The following is a 19,634-nucleotide window of genomic DNA, read 5'->3' on the forward strand; positions in this document are numbered from 1 at the left end:
TAATAATCACCTATAAAATTATAATGAGCCTTATTAACATAATTAATAATTAATCAAACAAATATAAAAATATTAATATAATTAAATAATATATTTCATATAAATAAAGTAATAAGTAATTTTTTATATAATTATAAAATTGTTAAACAATTAAAGAATACAAAAATCATATATAAAAAATATATATCTTATAAAAACATTAAATTAAAAACTAATTATATATAACGTGCAAAATACAAAAAATATAAACTAATATAAATATACATTATTAAAATACATCAAAAATATATTCAAAAATAATAAATCAAAACATTTAAATTAAATTATTAAAATATCTCCAAAATTAATATAAAAGAATAAACTAATAAAACAAAATCTAAAATAAAAATAAAAATGTAAACTGTAAACGGATTTTGACATCCGTTGGAGATGCTCACCTCCGTTTAAAGTTTACATTTTTATTTTAGGGTTTATTATAGAATTGATTACGCACATGGAGGAAGCACCACTGCACCACTGCACCACTGCACCACTGAGACCGACACCGCTTGATCAATTCTTTCTACCACCACCAACCTTTGCAATATTTCACTAAGTATACCATCGAATGAAACTACATCGCATATTTTTACAGTAAAACAAAAAGAGGAAGAAGTCCAACGTTAAACTGAAAGAAAAGTTTCTTGCTCATGTAGAAGACTGATAATAGGTTATTAGTAGAATGGATTGAAAGTAACTAAAAATTAAAAAATAATAACTTTAAAAATAAAATATTACTAAAGAGCAAAATAAAAAAAGACGAGATGGAGGGAGAAGGGTGGTGGATGGACCGAGGAACACCCTTCGTATAATTTCTCCTCCTTCGTATTACAGAGGTTCTCCTTCTTCCAAACTATACTACCATTGCCCACGAGAATATTCATATAATTTCTTTGAGACATTAGTCCCATCAACTGAGTTTGTGTTTTCAAACTTGGCACAGTTTTCCGATTACGACACCTACTACACCTACTACTACTATTATTATTATTATTATTATTATTATTATTATTATTATTATTATTATTATTATTATTATTATTATTATTATTGCCTTAAAGATGAATTATTATTAATTGACGAAGAATTTCCCAAAATTTTCCGAAAATTTTAAAAGATGAATTGTAATTTTATTTTAATTTTATAAAATTAATTTATAAAATAAGATTTTTACTTATATATATTTTAAATTAATTTTATCTTTATTTTTAATATATTTAAAATTTAAAAAAAAATTATATACAACAGTAATCCTAAAAATAATTTTATTAAACATTTCAGAATTTTCATCATAAAACCATAAATTATCAAAATATTTTTCTATAGGAGATCATAAGCAATAATAATTATTCAATAATAGTTACAAACTAATATATATATATAATTTCATGAAAAGAAATATCTTGTTCAATCATAATCCAACAAAACAACAAAAACCAAAAATAACAAAATTGAAAATAAAATACGTACACAAATAGATATTTGTGTAAGTAGTGCACAAATCTAAATAAAAATAAAGGACAACATCGTAAATTAGTGTCATAAATATTAAATGACAGAAAAACTGAAAAATTTAGACCGGTGTCACAAGTAAAAAGGTAATATAACTTCATTTATATATATATATATATATATATATATATATATATATATATATATATATATATATATATATATATAATATGTATTATATCAGTTTATTAGAAGAATAAATTATTTTTGAATAAGGATAAAATAACACATTTTTACATTTATTTTAATTATAATAAATTAATTATAAAGAAAATAATTTTTATACTCTTTTCAAAAAATGAAAATAAAAAATAACAGTGCGAAAGGAATGTAAAATTTCATGTCTCAGTATATCGTTATTTTCACACATGATGAAGTTTTTGAAATTCACAGAAATAAATAAATAAGTGAAAAATAAAATAAAATATAGACGTTTTTTTACGGTTTTTCTCTTACAATTAGCACAAACTATTAACAATCATGTAATCATAAAAATATATAAAGACAAGACAAGTAAAAAGGTAGAAGAATTTAGTTATAGGAAGAGAAAAAAAAAATATTCTTGATTGGGTTGGTATGCTTCCATAGCTATAGCTTCTACCACATAGCATGCCATTTACATATACTTGATCGGATCTATCACCAAAAGAACCCTAAAACCCACTCTTCCTTAGCTCGCTATTTCTCCATTTCTCTTCCGTTCATCGGCGATGGCATCGCATTTACTCAGTCACTCCGCCAAGGTGAATCATATATTCTACCTCTCTGCCTATCATTATCGTTTATCGCGTTTTAATGCAAGCACACGGTACCATCCTTTTTGTTTTCTGTTTATTTAATGCTTTTTTGTTTCAGGTGAGAAATGCTTCGAAGTTGCTGCACAACGAGCGCGCGCTCTTGGCGCGTTGGTTTTCCGGCGATGCTCAATCCTGTCTCAATAGCAACCGCGGTAACTTGGTTTCTTGGTTATCTCTCAATTGCAACTGAATCCATAGCGGATTTATTTGTGAATTTTGAATTTTGTGTTGGATTGATCTAATTAATCATTCCTGTGGAACTTCGTATTTTTAAATGGGAATACTGTAGAATGCTTTATCTGCTATAGGTGTATTGGGAACCTGTTGGTGTTTTTAATTAAGGTGTTTGTGAGTGAGAAGCAAGTATAAGTGTAATCATAGAGTTTGTATTGAAGAGGTTTGAAGTGATATTAGCATATTCTGTTGTTTGGGAGCCATTTGAATGCCTGGTGAATGCTGCACCTTAAGTTTTCTTTTCTATAGTAATAGTTGTAGCTGGTTATTTGTTTAGATGTGTGGAAAACTCGATTCCCTGAGTCTTCAACAAGAAGCAGTGTCTTTGAACCGGCCGCCGGCTTTACTGTGAGTAGAGCAAATTTACATCCAAATTAAACAATATATGACAAGCTTTATTTGTTTCTGCCTTCAATATCTCCCTTTCTTTTCTTTGCCTACTCTATTGCTTTTCACTTCCTCGCATATGTATATTTCACCTGACTTGTATTTTCTTTTTGATATAAAAGTTCATTTGGTACGCAGAAGAGAAACATCTCCGTTGCTAGCATTAAAAGGGGTTCCATTATCGGGTCTGGGTTCACTGGAGTGATTTCGCAGTATGTCACTTTATGTTATAGTAATTTTAGTTTTTTCCTTGAGTATAGCTATTTTCAAAAGGGATTGACAGTAACTCTTTTATTTTCAATCAACCGTGTCCTCAAAAAGAAGTTCACAGGTGTTGTCAAGGAGATGCTATGCGTCAGCCTCAGGTACATCCAATGGATCTTTGGCTGTTAAATTGAATTTTGAAATTTGATTGAAATGGAAGATGTGTGTTGGACATTTGAGGCTGCATTTAACCCACCACATCTTTTCTCCTGTGATGTTATTTTTTTTTTATTTGTAAATTATAAATAGAAGGAGAAATGTACTCAGATGCGAATTGCAAATGTAGAGCTACTACCTCTGCTAATCTTGGCCAGTGTTTCTAACTACTCACTAGTGTCATTGACCTTGGATTGAGCTGCAACTTTTTTAAATGGGTTTTTTTTATAATATGCTAAGGGCATCTCCATTGGTTACGGAGTGCAATTTTTACCAGTTAAGAACTGTGCTTTTGTTAAAAGCAACCGGTGGGCCTAGTCAGGCATCAAGCACATTGTGTAAGTGCGCTGAAAAAATAGCTTTTAACAATATATAAGGTAATATTTAGACAAATAAATAGAAATAAGATGCATTATTGACTAGGTTGGAGAGATGAACTTCTTAAATTATAAAATGTAAAAACAAGTGATGTGTAATGATAAAAAAGGGGGACATTGGGTTGGAGATGGCCTAATAATCCTGTAAAAGAAGTAGTTAGCTAGGGGTAAAAGGATGATCTATATCACTAATCTCCCCTACACAAAAGAACTCTTTCAGCATGAAGCATGGACAATGCACTGTGCACAGACATGATTTACCTTGTGCCACGTTCAACTTATTTAAGAATAGAGTGGAAAGTTGAAACTCTCAACCACTTTATGTAGTAATAGGTGTTCTAATCTTAAGCTTTTTTTGGTGGAGATACAAGCGTGAATGGTTTTACATCTGTCTAACATTACAAGATTAAATGTAATGTTTCTTTAACTTGTCAACAGTTATGAGTCTTTTCACATATGCCGCAGCTTATCCTTCTCTATCATTTGTGTTTCCTTACAGGAGATGTCATGCAATTGATTAAACCCTAAACTTAAAAATATTGTTTTTAGGATACAAGAATTGTATCTTTCCAACAGTTTCCACAGTCTTACACCTCTCCTTAAGCTTCCCTTTTTCTTTGTTTTTGTTTGATGGAATGTTATGTTTTGAGACTATATAAATAATAGTTTACTTATTGATTTAATCACCAACACTGGTGAATATATATTTCAGATCTACCCCCCCATCAGGAAATTGGAATGCCTTCTCTCTCACCTACAATGACAGAGGTTTCTACTTGTCTGAATCAAATTATATTGTCATATCCGTGGGTCGTGGTTTCTCCTAAAGAATTCCCAATTATATACAGGGTAACATTGCAAGATGGTTGAAGAAAGAAGGTGATAAAGTTTCTCCTGGTGAAGTGCTCTGTGAAGTTGAAACTGTATGGTTCTTGTACCAGAGACTTGGCTCATAGCATACCTCTGTTAAGGTTCTTATGTGAACATTGATATAAATGTATTTCATATGAAGGATAAAGCTACTGTTGAAATGGAAAGTATGGAAGAAGGTTATCTGGCCAAGATAGTTCATGGAGATGGGGAAAAAGAAATTAAAGTTGGTGAGGTATTGATGTCTTCTAGCTCTCCCCTCCTCTCTTTTTTGAAAAGGACTTTTTATTTATTGTCCCAGTTTGAAATTGCAAGAAAAAAATATTTTTTTTACACTCCGTACTCTATTGACATATGGAAAGCATCACTATTGGTAACATAAAGAATTTCTTTCATAGGTAATCGCCGTAACTGTTGAAGATGAGGGAGATATTGCCAAGTTTAAAGATTACAAACCTTCAAAAAAGAATTTATTTTTTGAAAATGACTTTTTATTTTTTGTCCCAGTTTGAAATTGCAAGAAAAAATATATTTTTTACACTCCGGACTTTATCGACATATGGAAGGCATCACTATTGGTAACATAAAGAATTTCTTTGATAGGTAATCGCCATAACTGTTGAAGATGAGGGAGATATTGCCAAGTTTAAAGATTACAAAGCTTCAGCGTCTGAATCAAGTGCATCTCCTGCCGAAGAAACATCTGCACCATCCCCACCTAAGAAGGAGGTGGCAGAGGAGTCTGCTCGAGAACCTGGGGCAAAGGTTTCCAAACCTAGTGCGCCAACTCCATCTAGAGATCGTGTATTTGCTAGTCCTCTTGCTAGAAAGTTGGCTGAAGAGAAAAATGTGAGTTATCAATAACAAATTATATGGTTGAAGATCTTTCAGGAAAAGACCTAGATAATTAATTTCCCTCACTGATGTAGGTGCCTCTCTCTAGCATTAAAGGAACAGGACATGAAGGACTCATTGTGAAGGCTGATATTGAAGATTTCTTGGGTATAATTCTATCTTTTTATATATTAATTTGTTTGTATTTGTGCTTATTACAAGTGGAACACTTCATTGTTATGGTAGAGAATTCCTCACTTTTTCTTGCTTGCTCTAGGATGTCTTAGCACGTGTGGCTGATTAAATTGATTATATTATAACCCCTCTTTAGCTTCTGATGCAGCTTCTAGTCAAGTTTCCGCACCCTCAAAGGCCAAGGGTACAACGGATGCAGCTCTTGATTATATCGACATTCCTGTCTCTCAGATACGGAAGGTAAATTGCTGAAGAAGTCCTGTACTTTTATTAGATTATATTTCTGTTTCAAGTGTAAATCAAAGACCAGTTTTTGGACCATGTCAAATGATGTTCCAATTTTGTTATGGACATAGTTTCATACGGCTTCTTGGCACTTTTGGTCAGAACTTCTGGCATATTTTATTTTCTCCTTCTGTGTGTTCACTTCTATGTAAGTTCTGATCTTAATATATGTTGTGTTGTGTAAGCATGAGTGGTGTTTTTAAATAAAACTATGTATTTTTACAGGTCACAGCTTCACGGCTATTATTATCAAAGCAAACTATTCCTCATTACTATTTAACAGTGGATGCATGTGTTGATAAACTCATGAGGTAAGTCTCTATAATCAATATTTGAAAGCTTTACCTACCATACATATTTCTTATAATTGGACACTTTGTCTGCAGTCTGCGGAGCAAACTCAATTCATTGCAAGAAGCCTCTGGTGGCTCCCGCATATCAGTTAATGACCTTGTAATCAAGGTATTGGATTTTTATCTGACATTATATCTCTTCTTGTCTTCTTGGTTGCTTATTTGGTGCTTAATAAGTAGGGAAGGTCAACATCTTATCTAAGAAATAATACTTGTGGAATGCTTTATGCCAGCTAAAATCATATTAAATGACTTTTCTCTTGTTTGATGTTTGCTTAGAAATAAATGTCTAAGTCTTGACTTAAACGGACTGATTTTCCTACAAGGGACCCCTGTTGTCTCTCTTTGGCTACATTTAGATCATAGACTCTTAAATCATTTTGTCTAACAAACTATGAAATTTAATGCCAAAATGGTGGAGAAGCTTTACATTAGTACGTTCACGACCTATAATGAATGGGAAAGTTCCATCTTTGCTTGTGGAGTAGTTATAGTTGAGATTTCTGAATCACTAGTTATATGGGCAAAATATTCCTTATAATGACTTGGGCATTCAACAAATGTCTAATCCAGCAAATGTCATGGTCTAATGTTCGATCTTAGGCATGACGGGTGTCTAATAGTCCTAGTAAAGACTTAATTCATTCTCAATCTGTTCTAATAGTTCCAAATACTCCTAATACTTTGAGCTAGCTTTTGGAGAATTCATTCTCAATTATTGTATTTTTTGTTGGTTGTTAAACAATTGGTAACACACCAATTGATGAAATGTTTTCAATGAGTATTTAATTATTGTTACTTCAAGGACTTGCCTACTGTTGTGTAAATTCAACAGTCAAAATAAAATAAAATTTATATTCTTGAGAGAAATACTCAATCAATATAAATTCAAGCTATAAGACAAAGTAAAACAGAATCAAATTCAAAGACTAACTTTATTAAACAGATTGTGAGAAAAATACTATTATGCAGAATATGAAATATGTTGGGTGCTTGGCTTACCTTGAATGCAATTTAAATGATTTTTCTGTCTTCCATGGTATAGAATGTATCACCTTTACCTGCTAAAGTACTGTAGCCATGATCCCTCATGTGAAAAAAATCCTAAATCCTGTGATTTTTCTATCAATCCCTTAAAATGATAAAGATTTTAGTAAAACAAAGGTCAAATGCAAGGCTAATCAACGTCATTCTATCACTAGAAGAATCAACTTCTTTCAGCTCATAATGTAAAAGTATTTGCCAATAATACTCACTGTACAAAATCATGTAAATGGGATAACACTGAAATAACACCAAATAGTGAGAATAATAACATCCCCGAATTTTCTGTTTACCAAGTCCCCAAAAATGGGTAAACAGCTACTCCATCTTGTGAGGTTATTCGATTCAATCAGTTGTTTAAAGAACTAAGGTTTGGGAAAGTTACACAAGTGTCTCTCATTTGTGATAACAAAGTTGCTCTTCATATGGCCTTAAATCTAATATTTCACGGAAGAATCAAACATATTGAGATAGATTTGCACTTCATTCAAGAATAAATTTTATCACTCAAGTTCAACCTCATTGCCAGCACTGTAAAAATAGTACAGGAAACTAAGTTTTATACCTGTGCTTTTTATTTTAGGCTTCTGCATTGGCTCTCCGCAAAGTTCCTCAATGTAACAGTTCATGGACAAATGATTATATTCGCCAGTAAGTCTTTAGTTTTTTATGTAACACTGCCTTCAAATTTGTGAATTACTTTAATTGTTACGTTTCTTATTTTGTTTTTGTGCAGGTATAATAATGTGAATATTAATGTAGCAGTGCAGACTGATAATGGGCTCTTTGTTCCAGTTATCAGGGTGAGCAAGGGCCTTTTTCTAGTATTTGAAATACAATTATAGCCTATATTCCAATCACGGGTCGTCATTTTGACCTATTCATAATATATGCAGGATGCAGACAAGAAAGGCCTCTCTACAATAGGGGAGGAGGTCAAACAATTGGCAAAGAAAGCCAAAGAAAACAGCTTGAAACCCCAAGATTATGAGGTTATTGGAGTTTGACGTCTATATTAATTCAACTGTGAATAAAGACTTCTTGGGCTGGTTTATAAATTCTTGGGTTGAATTGCATTACAGGGAGGTACATTTACAGTGTCTAACCTGGGAGGGCCATTTGGTGTCAAACAATTCTGCGCAATCATCAATCCTCCTCAGTCGGGCATTCTTGCAGTTGGATCTGGTAAGAACAGTTTTGTCATTTCCCCCTTTTATTTCTTATATCAACTGCAATCACTTCTCTCTTAATGATTATCTTCGTGTGTTGCTTGCTGACTACACTGAGCAGCTGAGAGGAGAGTCATTCCGGGATCAGGTGCCGAAGACTTCAAATTTGGTTCTTTCATGTCTGTGACCCTCAGCTGTGATCATCGTGTTATAGATGGTAATTATTCTTAATCTTCAATGTTTTTTTTACTAAAAATTAAGATAATTTTGTGGTAAAGCATGCCAACAATACACTTGTTCTGTTCAGGTGCAATTGGTGCCGAATGGTTAAAAGCATTCAAAGGCTATATTGAAAATCCAGAATCCATGTTGTTGTAAGAACAAGTAGAAGGCTGACATAATGAACTAAATCTGTTTCAAGTCATAAATCATAATTCAGACGGGAGGATGAGGTTCTGTTCACCCTGGTATTTCTATATTCCCATTTGGGTTTGGTTGATTGTGTCCCTGATCAATTTTTTATTGAAGTGTTCAGTCACTGCAAATAACTTTGAGGAATGTAATTTTTTAATAAGAGAGCGTAGATGAGGCATTTAATTTAAACCCAAAAATTGTGCTAACAATAGATGCTGCCCAGATACACAGCTGATTATGAAACATTTTCTTTATTAATTGTTGTCATCCTCATTTTCTTGTCCATTTAGTTGGCCTTAATTTGACAGTTATTATCTTTTCAATCGCTTTCAAAACTCGATTAGTTTCAGGTTTCTTATTTATTGATAGAAAAATTAAGAACACATCCAAAACATAAAATGGTCACATAATTCACAGTTTCTTGTATTTAAATTAAATAAGCTAGTAATCTAATGAAATTATCATGGCTAGAATAAATAAAGTAATAATAATAATAATAAATTCAATATTTATAATACAAAAACATTCTTCGGTGCAAGTTTCGTCACCAATGAGTCTGCATTCTCTCCTTTCAACGTCTCCAACCTTAAACTCCTCATTCCTGCATGCCATGAAACCTTGCACTGCAAAAAGTAGGCTATTGTGCGAATTCATTACCTTTTCAACTTCGTTAAAGTGAACGTTGAAATATAGTTAAACATATTTTAGAAAATGGTTAATGATAATAATAATAATATATATTTTAATTTAACATCAAACATGCTTTAATAGTACTGGTTAGTGTACTTTAATAAAAAAAATAATTATAATATCAATGACCACTAGATACTTTGAGACGAGTTTGATTGATCGGATCCATTGTAAGCCCAAAATAGTGAAAGCCCATTTAGAAGAGTTATGTTAGAAAAAAGACATCTTCATATTGGGGAAGTCATCAATTATGATGAGTGATAAGATGTAAATATGAGTAATAAAATTAGGCTAAAGCTTCCTGCACTCTATCAAATTTCACATCTCACCACTTCCGGAAAATGTTTTTATTAAAAGGATGGGGCGGAAAAATAAATTCCAGTAATAGAAGTAGCTTATAAGAAGAAAATGACAGGGTGTAGAAAGTAATTGCCATAAAATTAAGAGAGCAAACTTGCTATTTATATTATCGGAGTTTGTACTTATCGATTATTTTAGCATTTAATTATTTAGTATTCAGTTTATAAAAGGTAAATTGGTTTACTTCTTTTTAATTTTATTCTTACAACTGTTTTATTAATAAGAAAATAAAACGACTGTTGTTTTATAAGTTGAAGAATTTTCTCTAAAATTAAAATACCTTAGTTTCTTAAATGCTAGACATTTTCTATCACAGAGGAAAGGGGATTTTTTTAAAAAAAAAACTGACTGTAAAATATATGACAGTTAATTTGATGTTTTTGATAAAACATATTGATTTTAATATTATATGTAATAAAATATATTGCAGAACGCATTATAATACATTTTAAAACACATAATATTACAATGGACCATGATAAATACAATATCATGTTTGGTAAAATATTATCTATTAACTGATTTTATTTTAAGTAATATATAATTATTAAAAAAAATACTTTTGAAGAGAATATAAGATCTTAACTCAAGTTAAATGAATCCAAACTCATCTTCACCCATCAGGTTAACGAAACTATTAGCAACTATTCACCCATTAAGCACATGTTTGTTTCTTTATCTATAGAGTTTTCTTTTCAGTTTCATATATAAAAACTAATTTATTTATTTTTTTGCTTCGTATATCTCAATGCGAGTATAAAACGTGTTTTCAAATAATGTGTCATTTGATGAATTTTTGCTATTGGCAAGATGGATTAACTTGTTTGACAAAGCTAAAGATATAGAGGTGATTGTGGGCCTATGTGTTGGTGCTTCCAAGGATGCAATTAAGACATGTAAAGCATTCATCTTATCTTTATAGTCTTTAATTTCATAAAGTTATATCTTATGTAAGTGGTGATTGATTCTAAGTCATATTTATTATATGCTATGTGGAAGAGTTTACTTAAATAATGAATGTTATTATTTGATAAAAGAAAATAGAAAATTGAGACCTTTAATTGTATTGTTAAATTTGATTTAATGTAAACATTTTTTGTTATTTAGGTTTAACTATTTTAATAGATATTATTTTCCTTTAACTTATATAATTATTTTTTAATTTATTCGAGTGTCAAAACTGTTTAACATGTTTCATTGATTTATTTGAATTGAGTACGAAACTGAGTTATTTTTTATTTCAAATTCATTGAGTGATATCGATAGGGTCTATCATCTTTCATCATCTAAAATATTGTCCGTTTTGAAACTCAAAATTCCATCACAGTTTTATCTTTAAAAAACATTTAAAAAATAAAAAGAATATTCAAATTATTTTTTGTCTCGACTTCTAAACAATATGAGACTATTAAACATAATACGAAAAGAAATAATATTTAAAAATATTAAATTATCAACTTACAATAAATAATCATAACAAAAAATTAAACAAACAATAATAAAAACATTATAAATTATCGTTATTGATGGATAACAAATACATTTAACTCGAATTGAAATAAATTAAATGAATCAAGTTAAACTTGACTTACGTTTTAAAAGATTAATTTTTTTAAACTAATATAATTAAACCCGATAAAAAATTAGATTATTTCATCATCTTAAACTCATTTAACATCTTTACTTATATTGAATATAAATTAAGAATACGTTCTATTTGATGAGATTTTTTTATATATTAAATGTTTCAATATTAACAAAATACAAGTGGAAGATTGGTGGAGTAATAATGTATTTCGGTAAGGGTAATTTGGAATTTTGCATAAAATTGCAAGACTGAAAATGACAAAACATGTATTTTATTTAAAAAAGCTTAGAGTGTCCCCTTCTTAGCCACGCAACAAATAATGAATGACTTAGCTTTCAATCAGTGCTACATCAGTGTTCCACATCAATTCATTTTCCAAAATAATAAATTAGATTAAATGAACTTGGTCTTATACCTAATGGGCCAACTAGGCTAAATAAATATCAACTAGATCAACAAGTGAATAAACTATACAAGTGAAATAATTAATGTTAAGTATTTCTTCATAAACAATGATTACTGTTCAATAAGCGATTGTCTAAATTTTTTCGGCATCTTTCTTTTTTGCTTTTCCGAGGTGAACTTAACTTTTCTTACTAATTAATTCTTTTGTTTCTCTTTCACTTGGGAAGAATATTACTTCTTCCTATTCTTTTCTTCAAGTATAATTTTGTTGATAGTTTCAATATTTTATTTCAATCTAATTTCTTGAGCATAAGAATGTGTTAAATATATATAAGAATCTAGAAAATAGAGTATTAGAGTTAATATATGCTTTAAAATAATGAGATTGAGTATTTTAATTTTAAAATAATTTAATAATATAAATAGAATTTTTTAAACTCATCTCATTATTTAAAACACAAATTATCTCTCTAAAACTCGTTTTTTGAGTTTTTTTTACTTTCTCTCTGATAAATTTAATTCCTCAATCCTTTACTTGACGATCTAGGAGATTATAGTTGGGTAACCTTCCGATCAATTTCTGATTTAGAGCAATAAAGTTTCTATCCCTTTTTTCTTTTTGTTTTTTGTCCATAATCATGCTTAGGAACCCTTTCACATGTGTCATTGATATTCTATTCCTGGTTCTTTGTTAATTTGAGGTCCTAAGGACTCACTCCGATCACAATTTGATGATTTGTTGGCATTTCTAGAGTTCCTTAGGTTTGAAGCAACTATTGGGTGTTCTTAGAGTTGTAGTAGTTCTGTTTGAGGTAAAGGAAGCTAGTTCTTATTTTTGTTAATTTATAAAGTACAAATTGATAGTGTTTAGGGTGTGTGGTTTGTAGATCATGAATGTTATGCTTAAAGTGTTAGTTATTGTGAAATGTTGTTGAATGAGTTAATTGAATCACATGATGATTATTGATGTTGAATGATCCTGTGTTAAACTTCAATTATGTGATGAATGGTGTTGTTGAGATGTCTTGGCTGTGTTGGATGTGGTTAAAAGTGGAGGAGCTCGCTCGCCGAGTATTTAGGGTATTTGGTAGAGAGTTGTAGAGTCTAAGCGAGCCAACTCGCTTAGCTTGAGAGGCTTGTTGTTTTGTTTTTTGCTGGGCGAGCATAGGCTATTTGTTGGGCGAGTGAGTTTGAGTCTTGTTGGGTGTTTTAAATCCTTTCTTTTACGTGCATGGTTTTAAAAGTTATAATGGTTTGTTGTATGATTTGCGGTAAGGTTCGGAACATATGTTTGAATGGAATGAGGTGTGTAAGAGTCCTAAAGAGAAATTTTTATGGTTGTATCAAAGTATTGTTGGTATGAATGTAGAAAGCTCAGTTTTATGGGTTATCCTGACACTGTAATGATCATCAATTCTCAAATAGAGAGGATTGATATATGTGGTGAGAGTAGCAAGAGGTCTTAGTCTATATGCTTCCAGTATGGCCTAAGACATGATACAGACTAACCTTGTGAGTGTGGTAGGGTGAAACCTATTGGCAATGACTTTGTAGAGCAATAGAGACCACCACAAGTGCATGATCCGCCATAGCTCGACATTCATACTAAATCCAAATAGTTCAGTCTAGGTCTTGGTATGATTAAGATGTTTGGATTGCTTTGTGTGAAGTATGTCTCGTGTATGAAATGTTAATGTATATTATGATTTGTTTTGTATCACTAGCTTACCCTTTTGTTTGTTTCATATTGGTATCTTGTTGTGTGTCATTGTCTTGGCTATTATCATCTAGTGAGTATAAGCAAAGGGTGATGATGTCTCTATAGAGCAAGCGTGGGAAGGAGATGCAGATAATGTTTAATTCTAAAACTTTATATATAGTCTTGTTTTAAAAAAATTGTATATAAAGTCTAATTTATAGTTATATTAGATAAATGTAATTGAGTTTTCTATATTTTTCTTGTTTTGTTAATTGTTCTATATTATTAACTATGTGATAGTTCCTGTATAGTATTTATACTGTATGAATGTGATGTTACAATATATATATATATATATATATATATATATATATATATATATATATATATATATGTGTGTGTGGTTTCTAAAATTAAATGTGAAAATATATTTTTTAATTTTAATATATTTTTAAAAATTTTATTAATAAATAAATTAGTGTCGTTAAATTTTTTTATAGGTTAAAAAACGTTTTATGTTAATATTTAAATTAAAATATGCTAAAAACAATAAACAACTTAAATGTTAGTGTGAAATATAATTAGATAAGTTAAAAAAATTAAATCAATAATTATATAAGAAAATTATATTTATTCTTTTTCGAAATTTAGATACTAAATTTTATTAAAATTAAAAATGAATGAATTTTAATTTTACATCAAAATTTAAAAATTAAAAGTATATTTAATCTTTTAAAAATTTATATTTTAGTTTCTTAAAATTGTGGATTAGTGATAAATAATTGACAAATGTTGAAGGGTCAGTATAATATTAAACTTCATTAACATTTGAGAGATTTTTATTATTAAGTGAATTTATTTAATTTAGAGGTACAAGGAACTAAATTGATGAAAAGAAAACTGGTAAGACACTGAAGTTATATTTTCAACAAAATAAACTATTATGATATAAGTTCAAAATCACGTACAATAAAAGTTAGGGTTATATAAGTTTTTGTTCTTTAATTTTTAATAAAATTAGAATTAGTATATTTTTTAAAAAAATTGGATTAATTTAGTTTCACATATTTAAAATTAGATAAATTTACTTTAAAATTTATTAAATTTATTTGAAGTTTTAAATATATTTTTTAACTTGAAGAAAAGAAAGTAATAAATAATATAAACAATTCAAATTCTATCTAAACATGTTTGAAATGTCTATGTTTAATAAAATTTAGTTAAAATATCTAAATCTACATGATTTTAAAATTGAGAAACTAAATTAGATCAAAGTTTTAAAAAGAACTAACTTCAATTTATACTAAAAGTTAAGGGAAAAAAACATATTTAATTCTAAAAATTAATAAACTAAAATTGGAGATAATTATAAATTAGGTATATTTAAGAACCAAAATTATTTTTTTTCTAAAAAGATTTATTATCCCAACCTAACTTATTAGCAAAAGAAACTAAGGTTGGTTTAGCTAGTTTTACCCTTTTCCTAAAATTAAAAATCACATGAATAGCCTCTTGTCTATGGCACTCCCTAAAAAATATTAACAACAAAACCTAATTTATGACAAAGATGAAACTACTTGGTTAGCTTCCTTCACATGAAACTTCACTGTTTGGATCTTACTCAATAATTTTTAACCAATTAATAATTTCAACAAAACATGAATAAATGAATCTTATCTTTTTCCCATTTTGGCTCTCCTACCCCCAATCTCATCACTCAATACTCTTTCTAATAAAATATACAATCAAGTGCCCATGGCCCATTTATTATTGGATTCTTAACTTCCAAACAAGCCCATGGACCACCCAGTCTTTGCCCTTATTCCGGAGACACCAACTAAGTGGGCCCCAATGGGCCTCAAGGGGTCACACTCGAGTTCATCAAATAATCACAGCCGTTGAAAATCTGTCATATCGTAGGTCAACAACACCAGACAAAGTCAACACTGTTAACATTCTTTACACTATCTGTGTAATAACCACTTGGCCACTTGATTATCATCATCATGTTGCATATTTTTAATTTGTATATAATGTGATAAAATTAAATTAAAAAGAAAAACATGTCCGCCACGTGTCCAAACAGATAAGGTCAAACTGTAGCTTAAATGTTTCTTGGGATTTGGATTCCGACATCACAATTAGTCAGTGTTCACCTTTTTTCTGATAATTAGGTAAAGTCCAGTATATTTTTTTATTTAATTGTATGTACGGAGATTAGTTATCAGTAATATTATTCACTATTTATAAATTTAACAAAATATAACTATAATATAAATTTAATAATTTTTTATTTTAATAATTATGATAAATAAGTTTTTTAAGTGTACATGTTTATTTATACTTATATATAAAAGATATTCTTTTGTGTCCATATTTATTTTTAAATTAAATAGTCATTTTATTAATTTCATCCTGAATATTTTATAAAATAAAAAAGAAATCTTTTATTCAACCGTTTATTAAATTTAATATTTTTAAATTAAAAATTACTTACAATAAAATTATTAAATTATATATTTAGTTTTATAATTAAAAAACACATTAAAAAAATATAAACACATGCAAATGTAACCTGTTTTAGTCACAATAGAAGGAGTAGATACAGGAGAGATTGTGTGCCTTTTCCCAAAGTTTAATTGAATGTTAATAACTGGAAAATAAACTATTTTTAATATTGGATATTTCTTTATTTGACTGTTTGTATTTTTGTTTAAATTATATGTAATATAACAAACTTTTTTTCTGTTTTAATTATTCTAAACATCAATTTGATGCAATATTATAGTCTGAAACACTAAATTAATTGGCAATTTGACTTGAAAATTGTTTATGATGGAAAGATTGAGTTATGATGAGTGAAGATTGCATCAAACCGTTTGACTTTGTGAAGTAACCAATTCTTTGACAAATAGTTCCCAAAATTCAGGAATTGTATGTACACGTGACTCCTCATTTGTATGCTCATGTCTCACTGTATTTTCTACTTAATTCTTCTTTTGCTTGCAAGAAATAAACATCAGAAAATAAAACAGAAATTATGTTCAATAATTATTTTTAGATTACATGTCATTCCATTTAACTTGCAAGTAAATCAAATTCAATTTCATTTATTTTTTAAAAGGATTAAACTTTTTCAACCTCATTTGACTGTAATTATGATAAACAGGGATGACTCAAGGATGAAAACCAGTTTCAGAATATCTAACCAAAATGGTATTTAAAATTTTTAATTATTTTAAAAAATCATAAAATAAATAGCTCAGCTACTATTTAAAATCATTTGCTAGTTGTACATTATTTTATATTCTTATTTTAAAATTGTATCCACGCTTAAAATATCCATGTAATATATAAAAAAACAAAAGTTGCTAATGAATAAGAGCATTTTCGATGGGATCTTCTTTTCGCATTTTTTTTCCTTTAAAAATGGTTTTCCTCGTACAAACCAAACGGAATGATGAAGTATTTGAAAATGAAGAATCACGCGTGTCGATGTAAATAAGGTTAAATTTTGGAGCCACTCTTGCATTGATCGATAGCTAAATTAAAGAAAAGTCCAAAGGCAACACCACCTCTAATGTATCATCACCAAAGTCCAAATCTTTAACCCAACAATATTAAAATGCTAACTAATATTAATTCATTTTGTACATATTCTTTTCATTTATTTTGTTACTATTGTATAGTACACATTACGATGATATATTTATATAAATATAGGAAAATAACAAAAGTTGTAGTTCTAGAAATAAATACTCAATTTATGTTTAAAGTATATGTAAATCATTCACTGATAAAATAATATAAATCATTCTTACTTTTAATACTCGAATCAACAAGATTAAAAACAACTCTAAGTTTGATATTTGTTAATAGTCTTAATATTATGTTATATAATTTTAAAATAATATCACCACATATTAAACTACTTAAATGATAACAAACTTTTAATTTAGAAAGTTCGATTAAATATTGTATAATTTTTTTATTGGAAATATTGTTTTATTATGTATTTAAAATATCTTTTATTATTTGTGTATACAAATTTTATTATTTGATTTTTTTTATCAATAGATGGTTTGATTGTTAGTTTTATACTTATCTTATATATTAAATTTATATTTTTTTCTCTTTAACTTCTTCTAATCAATTTGATTATTTTTTCTTAAATAATAATAAGATTACTTGTGAGACCTGAAAAATTAGAATTAGATAGTTGATAGGTGTATTACGTAATGAAACCAGATTTTAATGTTAAAACATATTTACCAGTATAAATATTAGTTAGAATATCCTGGTTCATTAACCAAATCCTTCTATCTCTCTCTAAAACTCAGTTTTTCAAGTTCCTCTGTCTTCTCTCTACTATTCCTCTTCTCTGAACCATTTGATTTCCAATCAGGTGGTGCCCAAGTATCCGCAGCGTAGAGGACTCCACAACTGACCGATCACTTTCTTCATTCGGACCGGTAAGTTGTTTTTCCCTTTCCTCCGGTGTTTTGGACCTAAACCATGCAATCTCTGCTGGTTGCATGCGTCTTATGCTTCCTCTCTTGCATTTCATGTCCGATTCTAGCTCTAAGAGTTGTTCTTGATCACCAAGTGGTGGTGTGTAGGGTGCTGTTTAGGTTTCTCAAAACTCAAGGTACTATTGAGGCAAGTCTTTGAGCTGGGCTGTAAAGTTTTGAGGTAAGGGGAGCTAGAATACTTCTTTAAATTTGTGGTATAATATGTATGTATGATGAAATTTGAATTGGTGTGTTGTTTTAGAGTGGTATTTGAGGTCTTAATTTTATGGTGTGGTTTGTGCTGAAACTGAAATCTATGAAACTGTGTTGTGATGTTTGGAATTGATTTGGATGAATTTAAATTGCTATAATTGATCAAATTGGAAGTGTTTGAAGTGTGAAATTTGTTATAACTTTGGTTAGATATAAAATTTGGAGTTTTGATAATGTTTTAGGTTATTATAAAGGAAGTGAGGTAGTGATTTTGAGAAGTAGTGGTCAGAGACTATCGTGGTCTGTTGGGGCAGTCTTAGCAAGTGTATTGTGACTTGTTTGAGTCACCAAAGTGGTCCAAATATGTGCAAAGTGTTAGAATTGGGTTTGGGGTCCTCAAGTTGTGAAAATTGATGTTGAGGAGAAAAAGTTGAGTTGTAATCAAGTTAGAATTGTAGTAGGAAGGTTTAGGAACATCTAGACAAGTTTAATTAGGTGTAAAACATGAATTAGAGGTGTTAGAAATTGGAGATAAGGCCTAGAAATGGTAAAGGGGTGTTTGAGTGCATAATTCTACAGAATTTGCGTTCTGCAGATTATGCAGACTCGCTATGCGAATGGTCTCGCATAGCGAGTCCCTACCGAAGGTGCTCTTTGTTTGAGTCATTCACTGTGCGAGATGGTGCGCTATGCGAATGACTGGAGGGTGTTGCTCTCTGTTTGGTGATTCACATAGCGAATCTGGGCGTTGTGCAAATGGTGGTTGCCTGGGAAAATGCTAGTTTAATTCGAATAGCGAATTTGGGGTGCTAGCAGAATTTTCAGTTTAGCTAAGCGCATTGACTTGGTGCGCTGAGCGAATGGACTTTAGCTGAGCGCATAAGCTTGGTGCGCTGAGCGAATGTGAGTGAGTAAAATCCATTATTTATTTTATTCACATAGCGAGTTTGGTGCGCTGAGCGGCTTTCCCAGAACCTGTTTTTATTCTTTTTATTCCTGTTTTCTGATAACCTTGAACTATGTTTTGATTATTAGAATGGTGTAGAAGTATCTATGATAGTGTATGATCAGTGAGGTTATATGTTTGGATTCAATGTGATAGTATTATGGTATTTGGTTGTTCATGTCTTGAGTTAAGTTTCAAAGTGACAATATGGTTGATGGACGTAATTTGTAACACCCGAATATTTTAAAGGGTATTACTGATAGTAGAGACTAAATTAATTTGATATCTCATA

The 19,634-nt window shown here is 29.7% G+C and overlaps 1 protein-coding gene across 6 annotated transcripts; it reads left to right on the forward strand.

Annotated features, from left to right (window-relative positions):
* The first annotated feature begins 2,137 nt into the window (after positions 1 to 2,137).
* On the forward strand, positions 2,138 to 9,203 carry LOC124835632 (dihydrolipoyllysine-residue acetyltransferase component 2 of pyruvate dehydrogenase complex, mitochondrial-like). 6 transcript variants are annotated; one of them, XM_088102642.1, is made up of 19 exons: positions 2,138 to 2,294; positions 2,407 to 2,500; positions 2,860 to 2,930; positions 3,108 to 3,181; positions 3,291 to 3,334; positions 4,479 to 4,534; positions 4,615 to 4,689; positions 4,779 to 4,871; positions 5,240 to 5,485; positions 5,566 to 5,638; positions 5,802 to 5,905; positions 6,176 to 6,261; positions 6,337 to 6,412; positions 7,931 to 7,998; positions 8,084 to 8,150; positions 8,244 to 8,339; positions 8,430 to 8,532; positions 8,638 to 8,733; positions 8,824 to 9,203. In XM_088102642.1, exons 1-19 carry the CDS (start codon positions 2,262 to 2,264, stop codon positions 8,892 to 8,894), a joined length of 1,626 nt encoding a protein of 541 aa, XP_087958768.1. In that variant the 5' UTR covers positions 2,138 to 2,261; the 3' UTR covers positions 8,895 to 9,203. The 6 variants fall into 6 exon arrangements, with proteins under 6 accessions (XP_087958768.1, XP_087958770.1, XP_087958769.1 ...); XM_088102644.1 differs by having other exon boundaries at positions 5,814 to 5,905; XM_088102643.1 differs by having other exon boundaries at positions 3,294 to 3,334.
* Positions 9,204 to 19,634: the final 10,431 nt, after the last annotated feature.

The sequence above is a fragment of the Vigna umbellata genome, chromosome 11 (assembly GCF_029865625.1).
Source record: "Vigna umbellata cultivar VRB3 chromosome 11, Vumbellata_1.0, whole genome shotgun sequence".
Classification (NCBI taxonomy): Eukaryota; Viridiplantae; Streptophyta; class Magnoliopsida; order Fabales; family Fabaceae; genus Vigna; species Vigna umbellata.